At 42.5% G+C, this 14,960-nt stretch overlaps 1 protein-coding gene across 4 annotated transcripts in view; it reads right to left on the reverse strand.

The window, feature by feature from the left end:
* The window catches only part of atm (ATM serine/threonine kinase), a 184,012-nt gene that overhangs the window by 80,509 nt on the left and 88,543 nt on the right, over positions 1 to 14,960 (reverse strand). For all 4 annotated transcript variants that reach the window (XM_068033717.1, XM_068033716.1, XM_068033718.1 and 1 more), the window contains 3 exons: positions 11,642 to 11,806; positions 10,057 to 10,189; positions 1,965 to 2,060 (listed from right to left, as the gene is read on the reverse strand). In XM_068033717.1, the coding sequence (XP_067889818.1) occupies positions 1,965 to 2,060; positions 10,057 to 10,189; positions 11,642 to 11,806 (394 nt within the window). The remainder of the gene's footprint in view (positions 1 to 1,964; positions 2,061 to 10,056; positions 10,190 to 11,641; positions 11,807 to 14,960) is intronic.

Consider the following 14,960-nt stretch of genomic DNA (forward strand, 5'->3'; position numbering starts at 1 on the left):
TCCTGGGCTTTATTAGTAGAGGCATAGAGTACAAGAGCAAGGAAGTTATGTTGAACTTGCATAAGACACTAGTTCAGCCTCAGCTGGAGTATTGCGTCCAATTCTGGGTGCCGCACTTGAAGAAAGATGTGAGGGCATTGGAGATAGTCCAGAAAAGATTCACAAGAATGGTTCCAGGGATGAAGAATTTCAGTTATAGATAGATTGGAGAATTTAGGACTGTTTTCCCTGGAGAAGAGAAGGTGATTTGATAGAGGTATTCAAAATCATGAGGGGTCTGGACAGAGTAGATAGAGAGAAACTGTTCCCACTCGTGAAAGGATCAAGAACGAGTTTTGTGCAGTGAACTCATTTTCATTGGCGACTAGACTGAGACAACTAGAATTCATTTCAGGTAGAATCATAGAAATGGTTACAGCACAGAAGGAGCTCTCGCTTTGCAAGATTAATTTAGCTAGTCCACTTCGCTGCCCTTCCCCATAGCCCTGCAAATCTTTTCCCTTCAGGTGCCTATCCAATTCCCTTTTGAAAGCCATGATTGAATCTGCCACCACCGCCCTTTCAGGCAGTTTATTCCAGATAGTAACCACTTGCTGCGTACAAACGTTTTCCTCATGTCACCTTTGGTTCTTTTGCCAATCTGATTCTTGACCTTTCTGCTGATGGGAGCAGTTTCTCTCTATCTACTCTGTTTAGACCCCTCACGATTTTGAGCAACTCGATGAAATCTCCTCTCAACCTCTCTTTTTTTCTAGGAAAACAATCCCAGCTTCTCCAATCTATCCATGTAACTCAAAGCCCCTTATCCCTGGAACCATTCTCGTAAATCTTTTTTGCACCCTCCATAAAGCTTTCACATCCTGCCTAAAGTGGGGTGGCCAGAATTGGACACAATACACTAGTTGAGGCCAAACCTGTGTTGTATAAATGTTCAGCATAACTTCCTTGCTTTTATAATCTATGCCTCTACTTACTGCTTTCTCAACCTGCCCTGCCACCTTCAATGATTTGTGTACATATACCCCCAGGTCTCTCTGTTCCTGCATCCTCTTTAGAATTGTACCTTATATTTTATATCGCCACTCCTCATTCTTCCTATCAAAATGTATCACTTTGCACTTCTCTGCGTTAAATTTCATCTGCCCCATGCCCGCCCATTCGTCAGCCTTTGTCCTCCTGAAGTTGATCACTGTCATCCTCACAGCTTCCAAGAGTTGTCTTATATGCAAATTTTGAAATTCTGCCCTGTACACCAAGTCATCAATATATATCAGGAAAAGCAGTGGTCCTGGTACTAACCCCTGGGAAACACCACTTTATGCCTTCCTTCAGTTTGAAAAACAATGGCTCACCACTACTCTTACTGTTGCCTGTACGTTGTACCAGGTAAAGCTGGATTTAAAGGCAGGTGCCAGATCTTCTACACTGTGATTCCCTACCCACCCATCGAGTTCAGCTGGGAGATACTGTTTGATGATTACCAGACTGTGCACACAGTATTAGTAGTGGCAAAGAAATCAAATAAGGAATACCATTTGACAATATCAGTCACCATCAGGATGCTGAAACACAAGGTAATTACAGATGAAGAAGGCCACTCTGCCCCTTTTAGTCATCCATCCAGAAAGACCCCAGTTTCCCCCTAATGAGACATCTAAGTGGTTCTTAAATGATTCCAGTTTTTTTGCCTCCACTACTCAATCTGGAAACCGCACGTTCACCATTCTGTGTGAAGAACCAACTCGTACTCGAAAATTGCCATTCACTTGTTTGAACTTGTGTGCATTTGTCCTAACTTAGTCCACAAGAAAAGTTAATCAGTGGATAATTCATTCTAAAGGGTCAGGTGGGGATGCTTACCGTTCTGTGCTGCACATGTGTATAATTCTCCTTGAAGAATCTCAGTTCAAGATTAAGGTTCTTTCTTAGGTAATCTATTGAATCAGAGATAACTAAATACTCACCGAGAATGTCTTTTCCAGCAGGGTGATTAGTAGCAGATTTGCACAACTGCAAAAGATTTACAACTAGTTTCACCAGGACACTGGACTCTGGGTCATCTGATAAAGAGAGATTTGAAAAATGTTTAATCAGTTCTCGCAACATGTCTGATAACTTTTGTGTTACTGTCACGTGAACTACAACCCCTACTACTGAGCCTCATGAAATAGTTTGTACACAATACATAACAAATTCCACAATATATTAAAAACAGTAATATATTCACTGTTACCAGAACAATGAAAACTTGGTCTTCTGCAAAACTGATCATGTAGTCATTAGTTTTTCTTGTTAAAAGACAAATATACATAAATGCATCCCTCACACACACAAAACAACTGACTGAATTGGTGCTGTGTGGTTGAAAGTCTGGGGCATTTATCTGGGATAACTTGTAATACTGTACAAGATTCCAGTTGTGACAATGTAAACAATACATCAGCCAGACTGTTATCAGAGCAGTGGCAACGTGCAGAAACAAATGCGATTGCACAGATGTTTTGACACCAGATGGTTTACTGTCCATTCTGGATGGCAAAGGTCCTGAAGGATCCTGTCCAAGTTCTTTCATCACAGCATTAACGGAGCACAAGTATGCAGTTTCTTTTGCTGCTGTGTGGAAAAAAAATGGGGTCAGTTTCTTTGCATTTTGTACCCAAGATGGTGGAGGAAATTGAGCTGATATATAGGAATCCACATCAGCTACAAAATTGAAGAACTGGGAGGGCAGTAAATGATCACAAGGAAACCTTATGGCCATGTAATGCATGGTTGAGTGCTAAAGTCAGAAGAGAAGAGACATGTGTTTGGGAGATAGCACTCTGGCATCAACAGTGAGTGGGCATTGTTCTGGAAAGTATCATGGGGAAACTGTAAAGGCAAAATTATGCCAACTGCTACTGCTGATTGAAAAAACAAGTACATAACAAAAGCAAGTAACAGTTGGTTGAAACTCTCATACATATATCATAAAAGTTCCTTGAAATATTGCTTTAAGGACCAAATACTCTTGTTTCTGGTAATACAAAATTAAAATATGAACAGCAACATCGGCCCGACATTTAGCGGGGGAGGTAGGGTAGACGTGGGGTGCTGTCAGCGGAAGTTCTGGGAAGGTGGCGGTTCTGGCAAATTTAACAGCAGGACCTCACTAGATTTAAAAAAAAAATTCTGTTCCAATTACTCCAAGTTGAGAGTAATCGAGAGAAAGAATCAGAAAACTCTGGTGGGAGTATTTTATCAGCCCCCTAACAGTAGTGATACCGTTGGACAAAGCATTAAACAAGAAATTATTGGAGTGTGTAACAAAGGCAATGTAATAATTGTGGGGGAATTTAATCTTCATATAGACTGGGACAATGAAATTGGCAGGAGTGGTCTGGAAGATGAGTCTGTAGAATGTTTTCGGGACAGTTTCTTGGAGCAATACATTGTGGAGCCAACTAGGAATAAAGCTATCTTAGATCTAGTATTGTGTAATGAAGCATGGTTAATTAGCAATGTCATAGTAAAAGATCCACTGGGAAACAATGATCATACCACCATTGAATTCCATGCTAAGTTTGAAAGCGTCATGTTCCAATCACAAACAAGGATCTTAAACTTAAACACAGCCAATTACGTAAGTATGAGGGGAGAACTGGCTAAGGTAAATTGGGTAAATAGACTAAAAGGTATGGCAGTAAATGAACAGTGGGAAACATTTAAAGAAACAATTCAAAATGTTCTAACAAAAACACACTCCAGTGAAAAATAAAAACTTAGCACAAAAGACTCATCCATGGCTCACTCAGGAAGTTAAAGATAGTATTAGATTAAAAGAAAAGGCTTACAATGTTGCAAAAAAGAGTAGCAAGTCTGAGGATTGGGAGTGTTTTAGAAACCAGCAAAGGGCCACCAAAATGTTGATAAAAAGGAAAAAATAGAATGAGAGTAAACTAGCCAGTAACATAAAAACAGATTGCAAGAGCTTTTATAGGTATATCAAAAGGAAGAGAGTAGCTAAAGTAAAGTTTCTTAGAAACGGAGACAGGAAAAATTATCATGGCGAATGAGGAAATGGCAGAGGCATTGACCAAATATTTTGTGTCTGTCTTCACAGTAGAAGACACAATTTTCATACCAGAAATAGATAATAACCTAAGGGCTAAAAAGAGTGAGGAAATTAAGGAATTTCATATCAACAGAGAAAAAGTATTGGAGAAACTTAATGGAATAAAATCTGACAGATCTCCAGGACCTGATGGCCTGCACCCTAGGGTACTAAAAGAGATAGCTGCAGAGACCGTGAATGCGCTAGCTATGACTTTCCAAAATTCCTTAGATTCGGGAACAGTCCCATCAGATTGGAAGTTGGCAAATGCGACACCACTTTTCAAGAAAGGAGGGAGAGAGAAAACAGGGAACTACAGGCCAGTTGGCCTAACATCAGTCGTTGGGAAAATGCTGGAATCTATTATTACTGAAGTCTTATTAATGCACTTAGAAAAGCACAGTATGATTAGAACAAGTCAACATGGTTTTACTAAAGGGAAATCCTGTTTGACAAATTTATTAGAGTTTTTTGAGGATGTAACCAGTAGTGTTGATAAAAGAGAACCAGTAGATGTAGTATACCTGGATTTCCAAAAGGCATTTGATAAGGTGCCACACAAAAGATTAAGAGGCAAGACAAGGGCTCATGGAGTTGGGGGGAGGAATATATTAGCATGGATAGATGATTGGCTAACAGACAGGAAGCAATGAGTGGGTAAAAACAGGGCATTTTCAAGTTGGTAGGCAGTAGATAGTGGAGTGCCACAAGGATCAGTGCTGGAGCCTCAGCTATTTACAATCTATATTAACGACTTACATTAAGAGACAGGAAGTCATGTCTCTATGTTTGCTGATTATACAAAGATAGGTGGAAAGGTAAGCTATGGGGAGTACACAGAGAGGCTGCAAAGAGATATAGACAGGTTAAATGAGTGGGCAACAAGACGGCAGATGGAGTATTATGTAGGGAAGTGTGAAGTTATGCACTTTGGCTGTAAGAATAGAAAAGCAGAATTTTTTTTTTTAAAAAAGGTATGAAACTTGTAAGTGTTGATGTTCAAAAAGACCTGTGCTTGTACAAGGAACACAGAAAGTAAAAATGCAGGTACAGCAAGCAATTAGGAAGGCAAATGGCATGTTGGCCTTCACTGCAATGGGACTAGAATACAGGAATAAGGAAGTATTGCTACAATTGTACAGGGTTTTGGTGAGACCACATCAGCAGTACTGTGTGCAGTGTTGGTCTCCACATTTAAGAAAAGATATTACTTGCACTGGAGGCAGTGCAGTGAAGGCTCATTAGACTGGTCCCTGGGATGAGGGGGTTGTCCAATGATGAGAGGCTAAGTAAATTGGGCATGTATTCTCTGGAGTTTAGAAGAATGACAGGTGATCTCATTGAAACATATAAGATTCTAAAGGGGCTGGATAGGGTAGACACAGAGATTATTTCCGCTGGTCGGGGAATCTAAAACACGGGGGCAGAGTCTCAGGATAGGGGGCCAATCATTTAGGACTGAGATGAGGAGAAATTACTTCACTCAAAGGGTTGTGAATCTTTGGAAATCTCTACCCCAGAGGATTGTGGATGCTCCATTGTTGAATATATTTAAGGCTGGGATAGACAGATTTTTGGTCTCTCAGGGAATCAAGGGATATGGCGAGCAGGTAGGAAAGTAGAGTGAATCCTAAGATCAGCCATGATCGGTTTCAATGGCAGAGCAGGCTTGATGGGCCATATGGTCTACTCCTGCTCCTATTTCTTGTGTACTTGAGAGGCTGATCGCTGCCGGGAGAGAATATCTCCTGTAAACGGCAGCAGCCAGGGAAGAGAGAGATTGGGGGATGCAGGGGGTTAGAGTGGTTAGCAGGGAAGGGAGATCTCGGATCAGAGTGGAGGCATGGCATATTGCAGGGGAGGGTTGGTAGACTGCAGCAGGTATGTTCTTATGTTTGCTTGGGGCCCCCCAAGGGGAAGCAGCCCTGCTTCTTCTGGCTCACAAGCAATGCTGTAAAACCTCTTACCTGCTGGATCTAGAAGTTCTCACCTCCTATTATCTACAGGGTGTCCCTAGCTCATGCTGGAGACGTGCAATCCAAATTGCTGGCAAAGTCCGAGGCATGAATTCTCATTGATTAGAATTATCACGAGCAGGCTTTAATACCATCGGTTAAACCAGAAGTAAGCAAGCCCACAGCAGGCTTGAATCAGAGAAGGTTTACAGCACAGGAAGAGGCCACTTGGTCCATCGTCTCTGTGCCAACTGAAAAACGTTCCACACATTCTAATCCCACCTTCCAGCATTTGGTCCATAGCCCTGCAGGTTACTGCACTTGAGGTGCATATCCAGACTTCTTTTGAATGTTGAGGTTTTCTGCTTCAACTACCCTTTCAGGCAGTGAGTTCCAAACCCCCATCACCCTCTGGGTGAAAAAACATTTCCTCAACTCCCCTCTAATCTTTCTACCAATCACTTGAAATCTATACCCCCTAGTCACTGACCTCTCTGCTAAGGTAAATAGGCCCTTCACCTTCACTCCATCCAGGCCCATCAAAATTTTTTTTTTTTTAAGAACATTACAGCGCAGTACAGGCCCTTCGGCCCTCGATGTTGCGCCGACCTGTGAAACCATCTGACCTACACTATTCCATTTTCATCCATATGTCTATCCAATGACCACTTAAATGCCCTTAAAGTTGGCGAGTCTACTACTGCTGCAGGCAGGGCGTTCCACGCCCCTACTACTCTCTGAGTAAAGAAACTACCTCTCACATCTGTCCTATATCTATCACCCCTCAACTTAAAGCTATGTTCCCTCGTGTTTGCCATCACCATCCGAGGAAAAAGACTCTCACTATCCACCCTATCTAACCCTCTGATTATCTTATATGTCTCTATAAAGTCACCTCTCCTCCTCCTTCTCTCCAACGAAAACAACCTCAAGTCCCTCAGCCTTTCCTCGTAAGACCTTCCCTCCATACCAGGCAACATCCGAGTAAATCTCCTCTGCACCCTTTCCAAAGCTTCCACATCCTTCCTATAATGCGGTGACCAGAACTGCACGCAATACTCCAGGTGCGGCCGCACCAGAGTTTTGTACAGCTGCAGCATGACCTCGTGGCTCTGAAACGCGATCCCCCTACTAATAAAAGCTAACACACCATATGCCTTCTTAACAGCCCTATTAACCTGGGTGGCAATTTTCAGGGATTTATGTACCTGGACACCAAGATCTCTCTGTTCATCTACACTACCAAGAATCTTCCCATTAGCCCAGTACTCTGCATTCCTGTTACTCCTTCCAAAGTGAATCACCTCGCACTTTTCCGCATTAAACTCCATTTGCCATCTCTCAGCCCAGCTCTGCAGCCTATCTATGTCCCTCTGTACCCTACAACATCCTTCGGCACTATCCACAACTCCACCGACCTTAGTGTCATCCGCAAATTTACTAACCCACCCTTTAACACCCTCTTCCAGGTCATTTATAAAAATGACAAACAGCAGTGGCCCCAAAACAGATCCTTGCGGTACACCACTAGTAACTAAACTCCAGGATGAACATTTGCCATCAACCACCACCCTCTGTCTTCTTTCAGCTAGCCAATTTCAATCAGATCCCACCTCAGCCTTCTCTGTTCCAAGGAGAACAACCCCAGCCTATCCAATCTTTCCTCATAGCTGCATTTTTCCAGTCCCAGCAACATCCTCGTAAATCTCACCTGTACCCTTTATAGTGCAATTACATCCTTTCTGTAATGAGGTGACCAGAACTGCACATAGTACTCATGTTGTGGCCTAACCAATGAGTTATACAGTTCCAGCATAACCTCCCTTCTCTTATATTCTATACCTCAGCTAATAAAGGAAAGGATTCCATATGCCTTCTTAACCACCTTACCTTCCTGCTACCCTCAGGGATCTGTGGACATTCACTCCAAGGTCCCTCACTTCCTCTACACAGGATTTTCCTATTAATCGTGTATTCCTGTGCCTTGTTTGACCTCCCAATATACATCACCTGACACGTCTCTGGGTTGAATTCCATTTGCCACTTTTCTGCCCATCTGACCAGACCATCAAAATCTTCCTGCTGTCTACAGCTTTCCTCCTCACTATCAACCACATGGCCAATCTTTGTGTTGTCTGCGGACTTCTTGATCATGCCCCCATATTTATGTCTGGATCGTTAATATATACCACAAAAAGCAGGGGACCCAATACTGAGCACTGTGGAACGCCACTGGAAACAGCCCTCCAGTCACAATTACCCTTTGTTTCCTGCCACTGAACCAATTTTGTATCCACCTTGCTGCATTTCCCTGGATCCCATGGGATTTTATTTTTTTTAAACCAGTCTGCCATGTGGGACCTTGTCAAAAGCCTTGCTAAAATCCATGTAGACCACATCACCTGCACCACCCTCATCTATCTTTCTTGTAACTTCTTCAAAAGATTCGATCAGGTTGGTCAGACAAGATCTTCCCTTAACAAATCCAGGCTGACTGTCCTTGATTAATCTGTGCCTTTCTAAGTGACAGTTTATCATGTCTCTTAGAATAGATTCCAATAATTTGCCCACTACTGAGGTTAGACTGACTTGCCTGTAATTATTTGGTCTATCCTTCGCTCCCTTTTTAAACAGAGGTGGACCACAACTGCTGGCTGTTCACCCTCCCATTCAGGGTGCTCTGCATCCTTGACCCTGGCACCATGGAGGCAACACATCATCCTGGATTCACGTCTGCGGTCACAGAAAAGCCTGTCTGTTCCTCTGACTATTGAATCACCTATCACTATGGTTCTTCCAGTCTTCCTTGTACCTCCCTGTACAGCTGAGTCACCTGTGGTGCCATGGACCTGGCTCTGGCTGCACTCCCCAGATGGACCATCACTCTCATCAGTATTTAGAACTGAATACCTGCTGGAGAGTGAGATGCAAACAGGGATCTCCTTCACTAACTGCATGTTTCTTTTTGACTGCCTGGCAGTCATCCATTTCCTCTCTCCCTGCATAATCTTCAGCTGTGGGGTGACCACATCTATAAACGTGCTATCTATGCAGCTCCCATCCTCCTGAATGCATTGCAGTGTTGTCAGCTGCCTTTCAAGTTCCAAATCCCGGAGCTCAAGCTGCTTCAATTGAAGACACTTCCTGCACAAATGACTGTCCAGGATACGGGATGCATCCTGGAGCTCCCACATAGCACAGGAGGTGCACTCTCAAGGTTGAAGCAACCCTGCCATACCTTTATTAATTGACCCTTTGTTACCACTAAAAAAACAAATGTTACCAATACTAAAACAGCTTAGAACTATCAACAAAACCTTACAATTACTGATAAATCCTACTACTAATCAATACAGTTCACTAATCAAAATAAACCGTACACAAAAATAGATAATACTCATCAGTTATTCACTTGTTCCTAATTAGTTTTTTTTCTTCTCATTTTTAGACTGCCAGTTGTTTAGACAAAGTGTCTAAGCTGCAATACTCACCAGCCACTCACCTACCTGCTTCCTTATGATGTCACACCTCTTTTTTTCTCTTTCTGAATGCGGGCTCCGCAGGTCTTGCTGAGTCATGCTGTTTATAGACCCGCTGGTCTCGCTGATTTGCGCTGCTCTGACTGAGTGGTCAAATTTACCTTTTCTTAATTAATTTCTAGTTCCCCTCCTTACCGAACTCCCTCACTTACCAAACTCCCTTCTTCACACTGTGTGCCCTCCAGCAGCACTTAGTGCAGATCTTGACTCGGGGTTTCCATTTTTAACAATATAACCCACTACAGACTTAATGTCCATGTTATCTGTCTCAGCCCATTGAGGTTCTCTAAGCAGCAGTGCTGCATCCAGGATCAATTTGCTGATACTGTACAATATGTACCTACTGAGAGATTTAGTAAAAAGCTTGATTTTACAACCTGTATTAAACCTAATGTTACTGCAAATTGGTCAATAATACTTGCTATGCTATTGTCAGGATTGCTATGCAATAACAGTATATAAAAACTACCTTGACACTCTTTCAACAGATTTTTAACATCAGCTTTGTGCAGTTCCAGTTGTTTTTTCAGATCGTTTAATCCCACAAGCCTAGTCAATGGTAAGGAATCACAGGAGCTGACAGAAAGGAAGTGATTGATTTCCTGAAACAAAAAAAAGTAGTGTAAAAGTAAACATAAAGCTGTAATTATCGTAACTTTTCTTTCTAAACTTGAGCCTCATTCTGCTGCCACACTTTCTATATCATCCAGGGAAATGAAACCTCTGTTGCTGATATCCCTCAGTTCTAGCCTGCTCTTTTCTATTTCCATTCGTCTTTCTTGCCTTTCTGTGGCCACTGCTCCTCTAAACTTTGATCTTTGTCCTTCTGAAACTTCAGGTCTGTAGCCCTACATTGTCTTCTTTTTTCCACATTCTCACAGTGTTTTTCTTTGGAGGATGGAAGCAATGACAGCAAATTTAAAGTGGATACAAATCTAGATGGTGCTCTGGATGTTAAGGGAGTCTAATCCCTCTTACACCAATGGATTGCAAAGTGGGTGATGTCACAGATGTCACCTTCTGTAGCCTGGAAGTGGACCGTGGCATAGACGTTAAGGGTGACGATGACCATGATGGCCACAGGCAGCGCTCTCTGTGCCCTGGTTCAAGACTTTTTACAGAGGTGACATAGCTCAGCAATAGCCTCCTTTGTGATGCAAAGGTGCCTGATGCAGTGTGCCTCACTGAAGTTCAGGTCGGAGAATTGCTCCTTGAAGATCCACTGTGGGTATGGCTGTTTGCACAGTGCAAGCCTTCTTGCAGCTTCTCCTGATTTCTTTGGTGCTGCTTCTCATCCTCCAGCCCTAAAGGCAACCCCATCAGACCACCCATGACTGCAGTAAAACTGTTTTGAAGGAAGCCAAAAAAAACAGTTCAACACCAGTAAAACCAGAAGCCAGAATTAAGTTTTATCATTCAGAAAACAGGTGTTTTCATACTTCTCGTGCAAGCCGTGAACACCAATAAAGCTGCCTGATCCAATGTGACGGGTGGTGCACTTTCAATGTGGAATGAACCAGTCATATGGATTCTTAGGCACCCGTTTTGTGCCTGAAAATTGGGTGTGGGCCCAATGAATTTCTCGACCACAAACGTTATTTCCTAGATATGTACAAGCAGCTTCGACTATAGCTATGCTTTAAATTGGCAGCTTTCTCTTCCAGAGTGCATTTAATATGAAAATCACAATGTCACACACACGCCAGGGTATTTCAGAGCAATTTCAAACCAAAAATGGGGATTGGTTTTGTAAGAGGAGGTATAAACTGGCTCTCCAAACCTGAAGTCAACTTGGTTGGATTCATTCATAATTCACACCATTAAAATATAATTGCAGCCTTATAAACTGCCTTTTATTTGGAAGTTCAATCTACCACAACTTAATGAGTACATAGATTTTTCAGATTTAGTGATCATGAGCCAGATATACTACTGTTTCAGTGAAAATGCAGGCATAAGTTGGAAAATGGAATTGTATTTGATCAAAAGACTTCCAAAAAATGGATGAAGACAAGAATTTCAGCCCTCATTCCTCATTTAAAAATAATTCTTACCTCCAATAACGTGAACTGTCTTTTGCTGTACTTGATCTTCTGCTGGGTAAGACGCAGCTCTCTGAAGTCAGGAAGGTCAGGGAATGAATCCAATCGCCTAATTGCATGGTACAAGTTCTCATTGCCTCGATTAGTAATCACCAAATACCTCAGCAATTCCAGGGCCTGTGATAGTTACAACCATAATTCAGTAAAAGTTTAACTCAACATTAAAATGGGGAAGTGCAATGATGCTAGATGTTAAAACACTCAGCCATAGAATGGGAACAATATATTCGATGCTGGCTCAATTCCACACTGAGATAAACTGAGAATAGAGGTGCAGATCTACATTAGCTCTCAGTTGCTTCCAATCTGAAATCCTCATTGTTGTTTAGGTTACTCCATGATCTCCTTTGATCTCATTGGCTCTTTCCTTCTGCCACCTAGGCCCAACACTCTGGGTATCCCTCCCTAAACCTCTCTGCTATTCCACCTCCCTCTCTAATTCCCTGCTTACACCCAAGGCACAGTTGCACATTTTTAGAGTCAGAGTTATACAGCACAGAAACAGGCCCTTCGGCCCACCGTGTCTGTGCTGGCCATCAAGCACCTATCTATTCTAATTCCATTTTCCAGCACTTGGCCCGTAGCCTTTTATGCTATGGCATTTCACGTGCTCATCTAAATACTTCTTAAATGTTGTGAGGGTTCCTGCCTCTATCCCTTCAGGCAGTGTGTTCCAGATTCCAACCACCCTCTGGGTGAAAAATATTTTTCCTCAAATCCCCTCTAAACCTCCTGCCCCTTACCCTAAATCTATGCCTCCTGGTTATTGACCTCTTCGCTAAGGGAAAAACTTTCTTCCAATCTACCCTATAATTTTGCATACCTCAATCAGGTCCCCCCTCAGCCTTCTCTGCTCCAAGGAAAACAGCCCTAGCCTTTTCAGTCTCTCTTCATAGCTGAAATGCACCAGCCCAGGTAACATCCTGGTGAACCTCCTCTGCACCCTCTCCAGTGCAATCACATCCTTCCTATAGTGTGATGACCAGAACTGTACACAGTACTCCAGCTGTGGCCTACTAATGTTTTATACAGCTCCATCATAACCTGCCTGCTCTTGTATTCTATGCCTTGACTAATAAAGGCAAGTATCCCATATGCCTTCCTAACCACCTTATCTACCTGTGCTGCTGCCTTCAGTGATCTATGGACAAGTACACCAAGGTCCCTCTGATCCTTGGTACTTCCCAGGATCCTACCATCCATTGTATATTACCTTGCCTTGTTAGTCCTCCCGAAATGCATCACCTCACACTTCTCAGAATTAAATTCCATTTGCCACTGCTCTGCCCATCTATATCATCCTATAATCTAAGGCTTTCTTCCTCACCACCAATTTTCTCGTCATTGGCGAACTTACTGATCATACCTCCTATATTCACGTCTAAATCATTAATGTACACTACAAACAGTAAGGGTCCCAGCATCGATCCCTGCGGTACACTACTGGTCACAGGCTTCCAATCGCAAAACAACCCTCAAACACCATCCTCTGCCTCCTGCCATTAAGCCAATTTTGGATCCAATTTGCTAAATTGCCCTGGATCCCATGGGCTCTTACCTTCTTAACCAATCTCCCATGTGGGACCTTGTCAAAAGCTTTACTGAACTCAACATAGACTACATCAACTGCCTTACCCTCATCTACACAACTAGTCACCTCCTCACAAAATTCAACCTAATTTATTAGATGCGATCTCCCTCTAACAAAGCCATGCTAACTATCCTTAATTAATCCTTGCCTCTCCAAGTGGAAATTAATCATGTCCCTCAGAATTTTTTCCAATAGTTTCCCTACCACTGATGTTAGACTCACTGGCCTGTAATTACATAGATTATCCCTACTATCCTTCTTGAATAATGGTACCACATTCGCTGTCCTCCAGTCCTCTGGCACTGCTCCTGTGACCAGAGAGGATTTGAAAATTTGTGTCAGAGTCCTGCAATCTCCTCCCTTCCCTCACATAACAGCCTGGGATACATCTCATCTGGACCTGGGGATTTATCCACTTTTAAGCCCACTAAAACAGCTAATACCTCAGCCCTTTCAATGCTAATTTGTTCAAGTATATCACAATCCCCCTTCCCTGATCGCTACACCTACATTGTCCTTCTCCACAGTGAACACAGATGAAAAGTAATCATTTAAAACCTCACCTACGTCCTCTGGCTCCACACACACATTGCCCATTCGAGTCCAAAGTGGCACACTCTTTCCCTGATTATCCTCTTGGCCTTAATATACTTATAAAACGCCTTGGGATTTTCCTTTATCTTGCCTGCCTGTGTTTTTTCATGCCCCCTCTTCGCTCTCCTAATTCTTTTTTTTAAATAAAAAAGTACCCCCTACACTTTCTACATTCCTCTAGGGCCTCTGATGTTTTCAACGCTCTGAATCTGCCATAAGCCTCCTTTTTTTTCCCTTATCCAATCCTCTACATCCCTTGACATCCAGGGTTGCCTGGACTTGTTGGTCCTACCCTTTACCTTAATGGGTACATATTAGCGCTGAACTCTCACTATTTCCTCTTTGAATGACTCACACTGTTCTGATGTAGACTTTCCTACAAGTAGCTGCTCCCTTTGGCCAGATCCTGTTCTATCATATTGAAATCGGCCTTCCCCCAATTCAGTACCTTTATTTCCAGTCCACCTTTGTCCTTTTCCATAACTACCTTAAATCTTAGAGTTATGGTCACTATCCCCGAAATGCTCCCCCACTGACACTTCTACCACTTGTCCAGCTTCATTCTCTAGGATTAGGTCCAGTACTGCCCTTTCTACATTAAAAGTAGTATACAAGTACAAACTATAGTTAAAAAAAAAACAAATTTTTTTTTGCAAACGTTACACCCTTGTTCAAAAAAGGGTGTAAAGACAAACCCAGCAGCTATATGCCAGTCAGTTTAACCTCGGTGATGGGGAAGCTTCTAGAAACGATAAGTCAGGACAAAATTAATAGCCACTTAGGTGGGCTAATTAGGGAAATCCAGCATGGATTTGTGAAGAGCAAATCGTGTTTAACTAACTTGCTGTAGTTTTTTGATGAGGTAACAGAGACGGTTGATCAGGGGAACACTGTTGACGTACATGGACTTCCAAAAAGCATTTGATAAGGTGCCACACAACAGACTTATGAGCAAAGTTATAGCTCATGGAATAAAAAGGACAGTAGCAACATGGATATGAAATTGGCTGAGTGACAAGAAACAGAGCAGTGGTTAATGGAAGTTTTTCAGACTGCAGTTCCCCAAGATTCGGTGTTCGGACTTTG

The sequence above is a fragment of the Heterodontus francisci genome, chromosome 6 (assembly GCF_036365525.1).
Source record: "Heterodontus francisci isolate sHetFra1 chromosome 6, sHetFra1.hap1, whole genome shotgun sequence".
NCBI classification, from domain to species: Eukaryota; Metazoa; Chordata; class Chondrichthyes; order Heterodontiformes; family Heterodontidae; genus Heterodontus; species Heterodontus francisci.